This window comes from Halichoeres trimaculatus, unplaced genomic scaffold (assembly GCF_033239565.1).
Source record: "Halichoeres trimaculatus isolate MK-OKI-2021-1 unplaced genomic scaffold, fHalTri1.1 fHalTri1_scaffold_13, whole genome shotgun sequence".
Lineage (NCBI taxonomy): Eukaryota > Metazoa > Chordata > Actinopteri > Labriformes > Labridae > Halichoeres > Halichoeres trimaculatus.
Window position 1 is genome coordinate 33,092,480 of NW_027437191.1, and position 12,880 is coordinate 33,105,359.

The 12,880-nt window shown below is 40.5% G+C and overlaps 1 protein-coding gene across 1 annotated transcript in view; it reads right to left on the reverse strand.

The window, feature by feature from the left end:
- Positions 1-1,082: 1,082 nt before the first annotated feature.
- LOC141801897 (testis development-related protein) overlaps positions 1,083-12,880 on the reverse strand; it is a 24,420-nt gene continuing 12,622 nt past the window's right edge. Inside the window, exons 3-4 of the mRNA XM_074685217.1 lie at positions 3,593-3,699; positions 1,083-2,398 (exon numbers count right to left, since the gene is read on the reverse strand). Coding sequence (XP_074541318.1) covers positions 1,960-2,398; positions 3,593-3,699 — 546 coding nt within the window. The 3' untranslated portion in view covers positions 1,083-1,959. The remainder of the gene's footprint in view (positions 2,399-3,592; positions 3,700-12,880) is intronic.

Below are 12,880 nucleotides of genomic sequence, written 5' to 3' on the forward strand. Positions count from 1 at the left end.
GGGCTGGGACAAAACACTTTTCTCCTGATTTAATTATTTAACGATTTTTGGTTTTGTGTTTTCTTTTTTTCTTTTTGTGTTCTTTTTGTGTTTCCTTTTCTGGATTTGCAGGGTTTTTTGTTTTTTTCTCTCTTTTTGTTTTTCTTGGTTTTCCTTTTTTGTGTTCTTTTTCCATGTATCATTTTCTGGATTTATGTTTTTTCCTTAAAGTTTCTGTGTTCTTTTTTTTAATTTTTTCTTTTTGTGTTCTTCTTTGTGTAAGCTTTTTCTGGATTTCCATTTTTTCTGTTTAAGTGTTTGTTTTCTTTTTCCTTTATTTGATTTGCGCTTTTTTTCAGTTTTGTGTGGGGTTTTTTTCTGTTTTTTTTTTCTTTTTTTTGTTTTGTGCTCTTCTTTGTGTAACCTTTTTCTGGTTTTGCAGGATTTTTTTGTTTTTGTGTTTTTTTTTTCCTTTTTTGGATTTGTGCTTTTTTGAGTTTTGTGTTTTCTTTTTAAATTTTAGCTTTTTTTTGTCTTTGTGTCCTTTTTTGTGTAAGCTTTTTCTGGATTTTCAGTTGTTTTTTTTTTTTTTTTTCAGTTTTGTGTGTTGTATTTTTTCCTTCTCTGCGCTTGTGTTCTTTTTTGTGTATCTTTTTTTCTGGTTTTATGTTTCTTTTTTTTTGTTTTTGTGTTTTACCTTGGTTTGCTTTTTTTGTTTTTGTGATCTTTTTGCCTTCTTTTTTTTTGTTTTATTTTCTGCGATTCTTTGATTCTTCTAATTTTTATTAATTTTTTTTTTTTTTTACACCAGACCAAGTGAAAAAGTTGAATGATGATGACTACACCAGGAGCCAAATTTTCCCAATTGAGTCTTTTTTTTTTTTTTCAGGGGACATCTAAACTTTTTTCCAACCCAGCTCATAAAAAAAGACTGAAATTACGGACTTAAATAAAAAAAAGAATTCTCAACAAAAAATCCAGATATTGGAATGCCTTGATTTTTTTTTCTCCCACTCACTGGGTAAGGATTGAAAAGCTGGGAAATCGAGGCTTTAAATTTATTTTTGGTTGTGTTGTGAAAAAAAAAAAATTTCAGACTTTTTGACCAAATCTTTATTAATCACTTAAGAAAACGTGTCCCTGGAAGTTGACTTGCTATCGTCTGCGATGAGACAGAATAAAGTTTCAAACTGTTTGGTTTAACAGACATAAAGCAGGTGAAGCAAAGATGAACAACTTCTCATTTACTCAAAGAAAAACTCAAAAATCAAAAAATGAAATGAAAACTATGCTAAAAGCTATGCTAACGCTAACAGCACTTAAGAACAGACCAGTGTTTTGGAAAGTAGCGTATTCTTCCTGACAACATCCATGACAACGTGGATCCTGGGTCTGAGCTCAGAGGGTGATTTGGTTATCGGTTCAAACACACAAAAGTCCAACAAGTGATGTCATTCTACTGACAAAAGGCACTTCCTGTTTGGGGCGTCGCTTCTTCAGGAGATTTTTTCACGCTTTCATGTTCAGTCTCCAAAGTTTTGCTTCGTCTGTTTCATGATTGCACATTTTTGAAGCCCTGACCAGATTCTGTGACTGCATAGAGAAGTAAAAACAAACATCTTCACAAGCTCATTTGCACAATTTATAATCAATTACACCAGAATCTCACTCTTCATTCATTGGCGATATAAAATATTTCAACGCCAGGCCGGTGGGTGTCACAGTTAAAATGGTACAGTAGTTTAAGGCTTTCGTTTACAGATCAGTGATGTCAAATCTGACACGCTGCTTTCAAGGACTTCACGGAGAAAGATTAAGAAAGACAATCTTCATGTGTCTCGTTCAGGGCTTGATTTCAGCCTCTCCACGTCAGGTTACGCTGGTTTCGTCCAGAGCTAGACTACAAAAACAACCAGACGAACAGTCCACGTCCTCGTCCTCTCTACAGATGTAAGAAAAAAGAGTTTAAAGGTGAAATCTCTACTTGAACCCCTCCCACGAACCCTCAGACACAATCCCTCTGCTCATCCTGCTGATGCCGGCCAGCTTCACTTTGGCGCGGGCCGTCCACGTGATCGCAGCAGCCGGATCCTTGGAGTCCGTCAGGTTAGCGTAGCGGGACGAGTCCTCTTCCAGACCCCGGCCCCCCCAGGAGGCGATTTCTAACGGGACGTTTAAAGAGTCAGAGAAAGACGCCGGAAAGTCCGCCTTCTTGCTGTTTTCGTTCTGGGAGTCTTCAGTCACGGTCTCCGGCGGGGTCACCAGCTGAGGCGGCTCCCAGCCCTCCATCTTCTCCAGTTTCTTCGCCGGGGAGATCTGCCTCATGGTCATGGTGACGCTCTCCCAGAAACAGTTTCCTTTCTCTGGTTTGTCCTTCTTCTCCTTCTCCCGCTCGTCGTCCTTGATCTTTTTGTGAGATCTGAAAGAAGAACGACAAATAAAAAGGATTAACAAACCACCTCTTTACCTTAAAGGTCAACAAAAACAACTTTCAAACTGGGCTCCTCCTCCTTGGCTCAGTGCCAGCGGCAGCACACACCCACAGCGTCCAACTGAAGCTACATGAACACACCAAGTAGCCCAGCAACCACCTGTAGCATCATGTTTCTACGTGGGACAGACTCGAGAGCCGTGCACCTGACTTAACACGTTAGCACAAGCAAACCACGGGTATCTGACACATACCTGTTCAGCAGAAAGCTAACTTGTGTTGCTCTCCAAGTTCCTGAAAGCGAGTGAAAGTCGACCCAAGCTTCACCCTCATTTAGGAAAAAGCTTTATCTGTTGTTGGTTGTTTTTCTTCCTCCATGCTACGTCTGCTATCCTAGGTGCTCTGGTTAGCTTCGCTAACAACACAGTAAGTCACTTGCACACTCTGTGATTGGCTGATGTTACCATGCTTATTCTCTGCTCAGAAACATCCCAACACAACCAAAACATCAAATCAACATCCAGGCAGAGGAGGGGTTGAGGCAGACACTGACACAGACACTGACACACATGTATGGAGTGGAGATGTGATAAAACATCGATATTTAAACTCTTAATATCGTATCGTATTGTGAGTTTCTTGCCAATATCTACCCCTACGACTGAGCAGGATTGTTCCTGTAAAAGTTGACCTTTTAAATTCTGCGGACTGTAACTTTAAAAAGAGCAGACTGGGTGTGTTCACTACCAGGTTCCTCATATAGAAAGCTACTGTATAGGAACTTCCTGTAGTGTGTCTCAGAGGAGTGATTAATTTAGGTTTTCCTCTTCATACGTGCTCCACGTCCCTGAGGACAAATGAGCTTCTGTCCCACACACAAACATAAACGATCACGTCAAACACATATCTCCACCATCAGTGGGTGAGTGCATAAAACCATTTATAGCCTCTGATCCTGCGAACCAGGAATGAACGGGTTCAGGAAAAGTGGGTTGGAAAGGTGACCTGATGGAGGATTATGAACTCTGCATTAGAATTTGGCAACAAGCTGTGAGAACAACAGTATGTTCTTAAAGAAGGTTTAAATAACACCCACCATGTGACGGAGATTAGCTTCCTCACATGCCTGGGATGTAAAAACAGCGACTGTAAGGACAAGCAGATTTCACCGGGTGCTCTTACCCTCTGCGGTCGGCCAGCTTCACCCCCGTCAACAGGAAGTGCTCGTCATCTTTGGAGGAAAACATCTTCTTCTCCTTCTTGGACATCATCTTTTTCCCCTTGGCCTCCTGATGGAAAGAATCAGCAGAGAAAAGCTTTTAATAATAAAAACGTACGTGTCATGTGGTCTTTTTGTTTTTGTGTATGTCTCAGAGTAAAAAGTGAACAGTCCAACAGCCAAACCTTTGCACTAGTGTCTTTTCTTGTAACTGATTGTTCTGAAAGTCGCAGCCAAATTACAGTAAACATTTGATTGCAGTTGATCAGCTAGCCTGGTTAGCATTAGCCTAGCCTAGGCCTTTTTTACCTTCTGTGGCACTTTGTTCTGCAGTTTAAAATATAAAAGTCAAAGAAGAAGAAGCAACGTTCTACATTTGTTTTAGTCAGACTGGACACAGTAGCTAGGCTAGGCTAATGCCAATGAAGTTAGCCGATCAAGCATGCTTTGCAGGCTGATGAAGCCTGACCTTTTGATTGACAACAGACTTAAGATGATGCAGCTTTCATGTCTGTATAATTTACATGAAGCTAGAAGCTTCTTAGCTTAGCTTAGCTTAGCTTAGCATGCAGACAGGAATTACAAGAAAACCACAAGATCTGCCTCATAGTCACTGTGACACTCCAGAATTTCAAAAATTGGCAAAAAAAAAAAAAATTAAATTCAAAACCAAGCCAAAAATAATAATTTTATAAAAATTCTCCAAACTCATCCTTTTTTTTTTTTGCAATTTTGGGAATTTGAAAATTTTTGTAATATCAGTTTTTGGATTTTTTTGAAATTTCATATTTCGTTTTTTTTATTTTTTTATTTTATTATTTTTTTTTTTTTTACAAATTTTGAGATTTTTAAAACAAATTATTCAATTCTTTAATCCATCTTTTATAATTAATCAAAATTTATACTTTTTTGAATTTTTGCAAAATTTTTAAATTTCAAAAATTTACCAAAAAAAATTTAATGATAAATTTTCAAAAAAGTACCAAAAAAAAAAAAATTAAAAGCCCATCCCAAATATTTACAAAAAATTCAAAATAAAAAAACACCACCTTATAGTCATTGTGACACTCAAAATTGCAAGATTGGCAAGGAAATTAATTGTAATTAAAATAAGAATTTAAAACTAATTAAAAAATAAATAAATACAAAAATCTCCAAATTTCTTCTTTTTTTTTTTTTGCAATTAGCAAATTTTGAAATTTTTAATTTTATTTTTTTTTTCAATTTGTAATATATAGAACAAATGATTTAATTTTTTAATCTATTTTCCTATTTCTCAAAATTTACTTTTTAATTTTTTGAAAAAAATATTATGTTTAAAAAAAATTCACAAAAATCATAAATGCTAAAATTTAAAAAATTTACAAAAAAAAACAAACAAAAAAAACCATCTAAAATGTTAACTTTATTATATTATTATTACTTTATTTATTAAAATTTGGAAAAAAATAAATAAACAAAGCCTAGCTGTACACTAAGGGGAAAAAGCTGGCCTAGCCTGATCTGGTTTTCTTTGTTGATCACTTTGGTAAACAAAGATTTAGGACCTGTTGCTCATGGTGCTGAAATGTTTTGTGTCCAGTTACTCCTTCAGTAAACTCTGTTTCATTTGGATAGAACTAAGCTAGCTCTTTCTAGTCTTGGAGCAAAGCTAAGCTAGCTGTTTGCTAGAACATGCGGGATGGTAGTTTTAGTTTCACGCCCAGACGTGGAATCAAAACTTCCATCCAGTTAACAAAAGCCGACCTACCCAGGACTTTTCTTTGCACTTCCTGTTGAGAAAACCTCAAACTCCAGGCAACCTCAGACTAATCATTAGAGATAAATTTATGAGTGAGTTCCTGAGAGGCACAGCCTTGGCACACACTCAGGGCACATTCCTGCAGAAAACCCTCCACTCCCTCTGAAACTCCCCCAGACTCAGGATTCCTCCTTTCTTTGCTCAGACTGACACCAGCCTCCTCAGCGGTTACAGGACGGACTTCTTGACTTTTCTTTTTATTCCTCTTCATGCCTGGGAAGAATTCCCAAAGTCATTGTCAGGGTCACAGCGTTTACTCCTTCCACATCCGTGCTTGCTCCTGTTCGGTTATCAAAACATTCTCAGAAAGGTTACTCCACGAGTTTATCCGACTTCATCGACGGCGTCTTTTGTTTCTATATTTGCCCCGGTCAGGATGTGCTCGATTCAAAGCGCAGCGGTAAACCACCACAGAGGCTGCGTTTCATCTCTTCTTCGTTTCTGTTTGAGATCAGAGGATGTGAAAGCAGCGCGGACACGTAAACAACATAAACATGAAAGCTGAAGCAAACAGGAACTCTTATAATAAGATCTGTCAACAAGTCTGAGATAACGCCTCTGAATCTTTGAGTTAAGATAACGTGAACTTCAACAAAGGGGTCAGGTCTTTATGTAACACACACGTGGACACGCCTGGTCCCACACATGACCTCGTCCTCCATCAAACTATGTGACTTCTGATGGATTTGTAAACGAAGTCTATCTTTGGTATCTGGTGAGGAGACGGGTGCTGGGGCTGATAAAAGAAGAATTTAAACCCTCCGCCTCTCGCCTCACATCGTGAACATGCCTGAAGCTTTAACTCTGCCAGTTTCATGGAGTTTATCATCACCAAAACACTTCCCAGAGACTTCCCTGCCTCCTCTGCTTCATGTTTCCTCTGTGCCGTCAGGTGTGAAGCCGGGATCAGGTTTGCTGTAGTCTGACACAGAGGCCTTCCTATTCACCGCTCTCCTCCAGCTTTCACCTCAGGGGCCTCTGGATCCAAAGCAGCTCAGTGGTCGATAATCTCTCCCGCCGAAAAAAGTGGGTAAACCGAGCAGCTCACAGAGGGCGGCTGTGTGAGGAGCTTTACCTGCAGCAACAATGGAGCTCTTATTGGACCAAATTCCTCCAATCGAACCCCGCAGACGTGAACTGGGAGATTAAAGCAGCGTTGGAAAGTGGAAGTATTACTTAATGTTGTTACCAGACGGTTTGAAAACAGAAACCAGGTCACTGCTTTCAGGGTTTATGAAGACACAGTACAAACTCTTATATAAAGCTAGCTAACACCTTTTAATCACATCTCTGCTACATGAAACCTGTGGTCTCGCTAGCTAAACGAAGAAAACTCTCATGTACTGTCATGGACTGTACATAAATGTGGACGACACGCCCCCATATCTTCCCTTTGTTGAAAGAAAGTGAAGCCAGAACAGTAGGGATGGCATTTGACAAGATTTTATTGAAGATTTTATCTGTTCCTCCTGTGAATTTTTGCAATTAAATTGAGTTTATAAGTACATAAATATGTAATAGGTCCCTGGATCTGGATATCTCTGGACGTAAATAAATAAAGAGAAGTAAAAATCACACATCATGTGTTGTGATGTACTGTTTTGTTATATGTTATTGACTGAAGTAGGCCATCTAGTATCTTGAAGTGGTTACAGCAATAATTTGAGTTGTTTGGAACCTTGCCGTAGTTATAAAACTAGTCATTTGCCTGCAAGTATTTTGACATTTAGAAGTTTCAGGGTCAGTGTTTATAAAGAGTAACTGCGACATGTTTCTGTGATGAAAGTTGATATTCTGTTGTTGTTGTTGCTAGGCTCCGCCCTGTAGGTTGTGGCTGCCTGCTTTTCTCATAATTTTTTTGTCTTTTTTTGTCATCTCTGCATTTGGAGTGGGTCATTACTTTGTATGGCTCATGGCTGCATTGTTTACATGTGAAATCAGCTGTAAGCAGCTTGTGGCATGTCAATGCTAACTGGTGCAAGGCCAGATGTCTTCCCACAAGGTGAGGAGAAGGAGGTGATGACGACGTGCTGGTTCTCAGGTGTGAGCTAAGAAGTGACGACATGGACCTGTCCTTCCATCCATCGTTATTGGGAACGTAAGATCTATCTCCAATAAGATGGACGAGCTAGCTGTGCTAACCCAGCAACAGAGGGAATACCAGAGGGCAGAGTAGCATCATGCTATTCACAGACATGGCTAACAGAGCTAACGGAGCTAACAGCAGACACCAAGGCCACATTGGAAGAGCTTCACCTGCTGTGAGCAGTCAGGATCCAGGAGACAGAGACTGGGGTGTACCAATCAGGTCAGACTTACTCCTGATTGGTCAAAAAAGGGAATCACTGACGTCGACAAGTTTGGGAAATCCAAACAGCTGGTTTTAGGTCAGGATTTTATATTCCCAAGCTCTTCTAAGAACAGGTTTGGTCATTAAATATCACATTTTGTGGGCTGGGAGGAAAGACAAAGACCCACACATTTCACTGAAAGACTTAATAAAGTGATTTTTGCACAATATGGGACCTAAAGCTAAAGATTAAATGTATGAAACTCAACATATCTTTCAAAATACCTGTTTAAAAAATGTTTTTTGGAGTTCACACATGGCCCCCTTAAAAACTCTCTAAATCTCTTTCCAAACATTAAAGGGGCTGTGAGGATTTTCATAGTGATCTTGAAAAAGTCGCTCCTCTAGATTTAAAAAAGAAACAAAGCAGCATATTTCAATATTTATTTTGTAAGTTCTTCAATATGACATTTGAAATTAAAGATTCATTAATGAAAACCCCCAGAAATTTTGTTTTTTTGATCAGCTGGCTGAAAGCCTGACTTCACAAGGATGTAAAAGTTAAAGGATACGTTCGGTTTATACAGTTTTTACCAAGGCCACATTGGAAGAGCTTCACCTGCTGTGAGCAGACAGGATCCAGGAGACAGAGACTGAACAGACTGCTGAAGAAGCTCAGTCCTGGACCCTGTGGAGGTGGAGGCTGGCTGACTGGACAATGATGGACAAGCTGTTAGCATCTATTTTCTTATGGAGCTTTTTACACTTTCTATACACTTTCTTACTTTCTTACCGACTCCTCCTGAAATTCCCCTCTGGGATAAAAAAGTATTTTCTATTCTATTCTTAAATCAAAGTTTCACTGATGTATGCTAACTGCTAGCATATCAATGCAATTTCCAGTATACGTTAGCATTTAGCTAGTGCTATTTATGTATCGATTTATGACAGTGTGCTTAAGACTCCAGGCCAGAAGGTGGCGAGGCAGTCACATTAAAACAGATCCTCTTCATAGCAGCTTTAACCCTCATTTTAGTCTTTGTTTATAAGCTGGGTTGGAAAAAGGTTGAGATGTTCTAACGTTTCTAACAACAACGCTACGTAACTGTACTAAAAAAAGTTACATCTTTATGACAGTCCATTAAAATAGATCCTCCTCATAGCATCTTTCATTTTCTTAGAAGACAGTTTTCATCATAAAAACAGATTTTATATTATTTTCTTCAGTACGCACAATTTAAAAAGCTGTGCAGCCCTGTTGGATGATTCTGCAGATCTGGAGGTGAAATGTGCCTTTAACAGTGAAGGGTAATCCCTCCATGTGGACGTTTGTCCTAATATGAGCATAAAACAAGCAGCAGAGGAAGAATTGTAGCCCTCCACAGTGTAAGAGCAGTCCTCGGCTATTTTCAGCCTTGTTTTTCTTCCACGGCGATTGTTCCCGTCCAAAAGGCCCGGCTCCTCGAAAGAATGCTGCGTTTCCTTCCCCTCGCCAGCCCCGCCGCTCTTATCCTCTCCAACAGGACGGACTGTGAAATACGTCCTGTGAACTGTGTCACCTACAGCCGCTGTAAGTACAGGAGGAAGGCGGCCGGGGTCCAGAGACAATGCAGGGGGAGTGAGTGTTTGAGGGTCACACTCGGGCTCCAGAGGGGCTCACGCACACACACACACACACACACACACACCTCTGAGTACAGTCTGGTTGTCAGCACAGATCAGGAGACGTTTCATATCTTTCAAGAGCAAGGACACAGGGCTCCTAATCTCGCTCACACACACAGAGCGTGTGAGCAGCTACAGATTAAGTTGCTGTGAAAACAAAGGCCTTAAAAAACGTCCTTGGTCTGACTCACGGCTCATTCAACGCTTCCTCACTTCATTAACACAAACTTAGCACAGCTCATTGTTCTCTGTTTCAGCACTCATCTCTACTCAGTGTTAAATAATTAAAGGTCAGCTCCGTAAAAATCCTGCATTAAATTTTATTTTACGTTCAGAATTCGCTAAATTTTGCTCCGACAAACAATCACAGATTTTCACCAATCAAATTGCAAAATGTTCAGAATGTTCAGGATGATTGTTCGTGTATCACGCAACTTTCTAACCCTTTTACTTTTTAAAATATTCAACATTAAAAACAACAAATAGCCTACTATTCAATACGGTTGCTAGGCGCTACCCAAGTAGCTGCCTGTTGCAGCAGCTCTCTCGTCTTTGTCCATTTCTTGTAATTTTTTCGTCTCTTTTTCGTAATCTTTGTATTTGGAGTGGATCATCACTTTGTATGGTTCATTGTTGGTCACGGACACCAAACTTTTTGTGGCTTCGGCGATATTTTTTATTACTTTTCTCCTGTGTTTGTCTGGAGATCCTACATGTAACCATGGCTGCATTGTTTACATGTGAAATTAGCTGTTAGCAGCCCGTAGCATGTCAATGCTAACTGGTGTAGGGCTTGATGATTTCCCTCGAGCTGAGGAGGAGGAGGTGAGGACGACGTGCTGGTTCTCGGATGTGAGCTGGGAGGTGACGACGTGGACCTGTCCTTCCATCCATCGTTGTTGGGAACGTGGGATCTCGCTCCGGGGGATGGACGAGCTAGCTGTGCTAATCCAGCGGCATCGTGCTGTTCACGGACGTAGCTGACGGAGCTGACATCGGACACCGCGACACATGGGAGGAGCTTCGCCTGCTGTGAGCAGACAGGATCCAGGAGACAGAGACTGAACAGACTGCTGGGGAGGCTCAGTCCTGGACCCTGTGGAGGTGGAGACTGGCTGGGCTGGAGAGTGGTGGACGAGTGGTGGACGGGATGTCGTCATCTAATTTCTTATGGACATTTGTGCACTTTCTATACTCTTTCTTACTTTTGTTTTCTTAAATGCTGCGGTGACTCCTGAATTTCCCCTCGGGGATAAATAAAGTATTTTCTATTCTATTCTATTCTATTCTACTAAAATTAAAGGAAAATGATCGGTCACCATGGAAACCAGACAGCCCCTTCATCATTCTCCGGCTTGTTTGCATTCAAATTCAACAAACTGAGGATGGGTTATGGCCCAGCATTTCAGTATCCAGCATTTGCTCTGGTTAGGATGAAGTTATTCCTTGATTTTTTATTTTACGTTAAGAATTTGCTTAATTGTTAAATATTGATGATACAAGGTGTTGCTGTTTTGCCGGTTGTAGTTTTTGTTACAGAACCAGACATGCACGGGTTCATTAGGAGTTGATGGGACACACCTGGGCCTGGTCTGGTTTTCATCTTGAGCCCAACTCTTGGGTCAGTGTCAGACAGGCTCTCTGCATCACGGCGTGGCTGATGGGTCCTGTAACTTTGAATATCAACACTAATTGACATATTTTCTTTGTCTTTTCGTAATAAATTCTTGGTTAATCAGCAGTTTCCTTGTCTTGGAGCTGGGTTGGAACAAACTGAATAATTTGGCACCTCAAAGACTTAAAGGATAATTTCGGTTTATACAGCTTTTACATTGTTTATAGCATGAAGTAGAACAAAATACTCGCCCAGAAGGTTTTCCTGATCCAAGCAGTGCTTCGGGAGATATTTAGATCCAAAATCGTGCAGCGGACGTCCGTATAATGGGATCCATCGGGGCATAGACAGCGCCGCTCCTAAAACTGCATTAATCGTCCAAAAACTCGTGTTTTTCACCAATATTCCATCATGGTCTGCTCCAGGTTAGTCCTCTGCTGCAGTCTGTGCCACTCCAGACAGTGCTGTGCGGCTGTAATGACCTCTGAACTGACGAAGACTTTGTTTACGCTTGCCCCTCAAAGAAAGGAGTCAGTGCCCCACAGAGTACTGCGCATTCGCAGGGCCAAGTGTAAACAAAGTCTTCGTCAGTTCAGAGGTCAGTACAGCCGCACAGCGCTGTCTGGAGTGACACAGACTGCAGCAGATCATCGATATCTAACCCAGAGCGAACCATAATGGAATATTGGTGAAAAACATGAGTTTTGGACGATTAATGCAGTTTTAGGAGCGGCGCTGTCTATGCCCCGATGGATCCCATCATATGGACGTCCGCTTTTGGATCTAAATATCTCCTGAAGCACTGCTTGGATCAGGAAAACCTTCTTGGTGAGTATTTTGTTCTACTTCATTCTATAAACAATGTAAAACTGTATAAACAGAACTTATCCTTTAACTTTTACATCCTTGTGAAGTCAGGCTTTCAGCCAGCTGATCAAATAAACAAAATTTCTGGGGGTTTTCATTAATGAATCCTTAATTTCAAATGTCATATTGAAGAACTTACAAAATAAATATTGAAATATGTTGTTTTGTTTCTTTTTTTAAATCTAGAAGAGCGACTTTTTCAAGATCACCATGAAAATCCTCACAGCTCCTTTAATGTTTGGAAAGAGATTTAGAGAGTTTTTAAGGGGGCCATGTGTGAACTCCAAAAAACACTTTTTAAACAGGTATCTTGAAAGATATGTTGAGTTTCTTACATTTAATCTTTGGCTTTAGGTCCCATATTGTGCAAAAATCACTTTATTAAGTCTTTCAGTGAAATGTGTAGGTCTTTGTCTTTCCTCCCTGCCCACAAAATGTGATATTTAATGACAAAACCTGTTCTTAGTAGAGCTTGTGAATGTAAAATCCTGACCTAAAACGAGCTGTTTGGAATTCCCAAACTTGTCAACGTCAGCGATTCCCTTTTTTGACCAATCAGGAGTAAGTCTGACCTGATTGGTCCACCGGAGCAGATACCCCCGAACCCCCTCCCTGCCCATTCCCCTCCTCCAGGGAGGAGAATGCCAAAGTTGGAGAGCCATCACTGCTCTGTTTTTGGCTGTAAACAGCCACATAGTTCCATGCACAAGCTTCCCATCTCAGAAGAAGACAGACTAAGTGTCTAGAGTTCATTTATCAGGAAATGTTCCAGCTACACTCAGTAAAACTGAGCATGTGTGTGCTAGTCACTTCACGGCCGACTGCTTTTCCAACTTTGGACAGTCCAACAGAGGGCTAGCCAATAGACTGGTCCTGAATCCAGGCGCATTACCAACCATCCTCCAACAAACCTGGGACCCTGGAAATGTGAGTATTTTAAATGCTGTGTGCTGTGGAGCAGATGGAAGAGCTTTTCCTCAGTGTCCCCCCTGTCTCTGTGTTTGCTTCAGGAT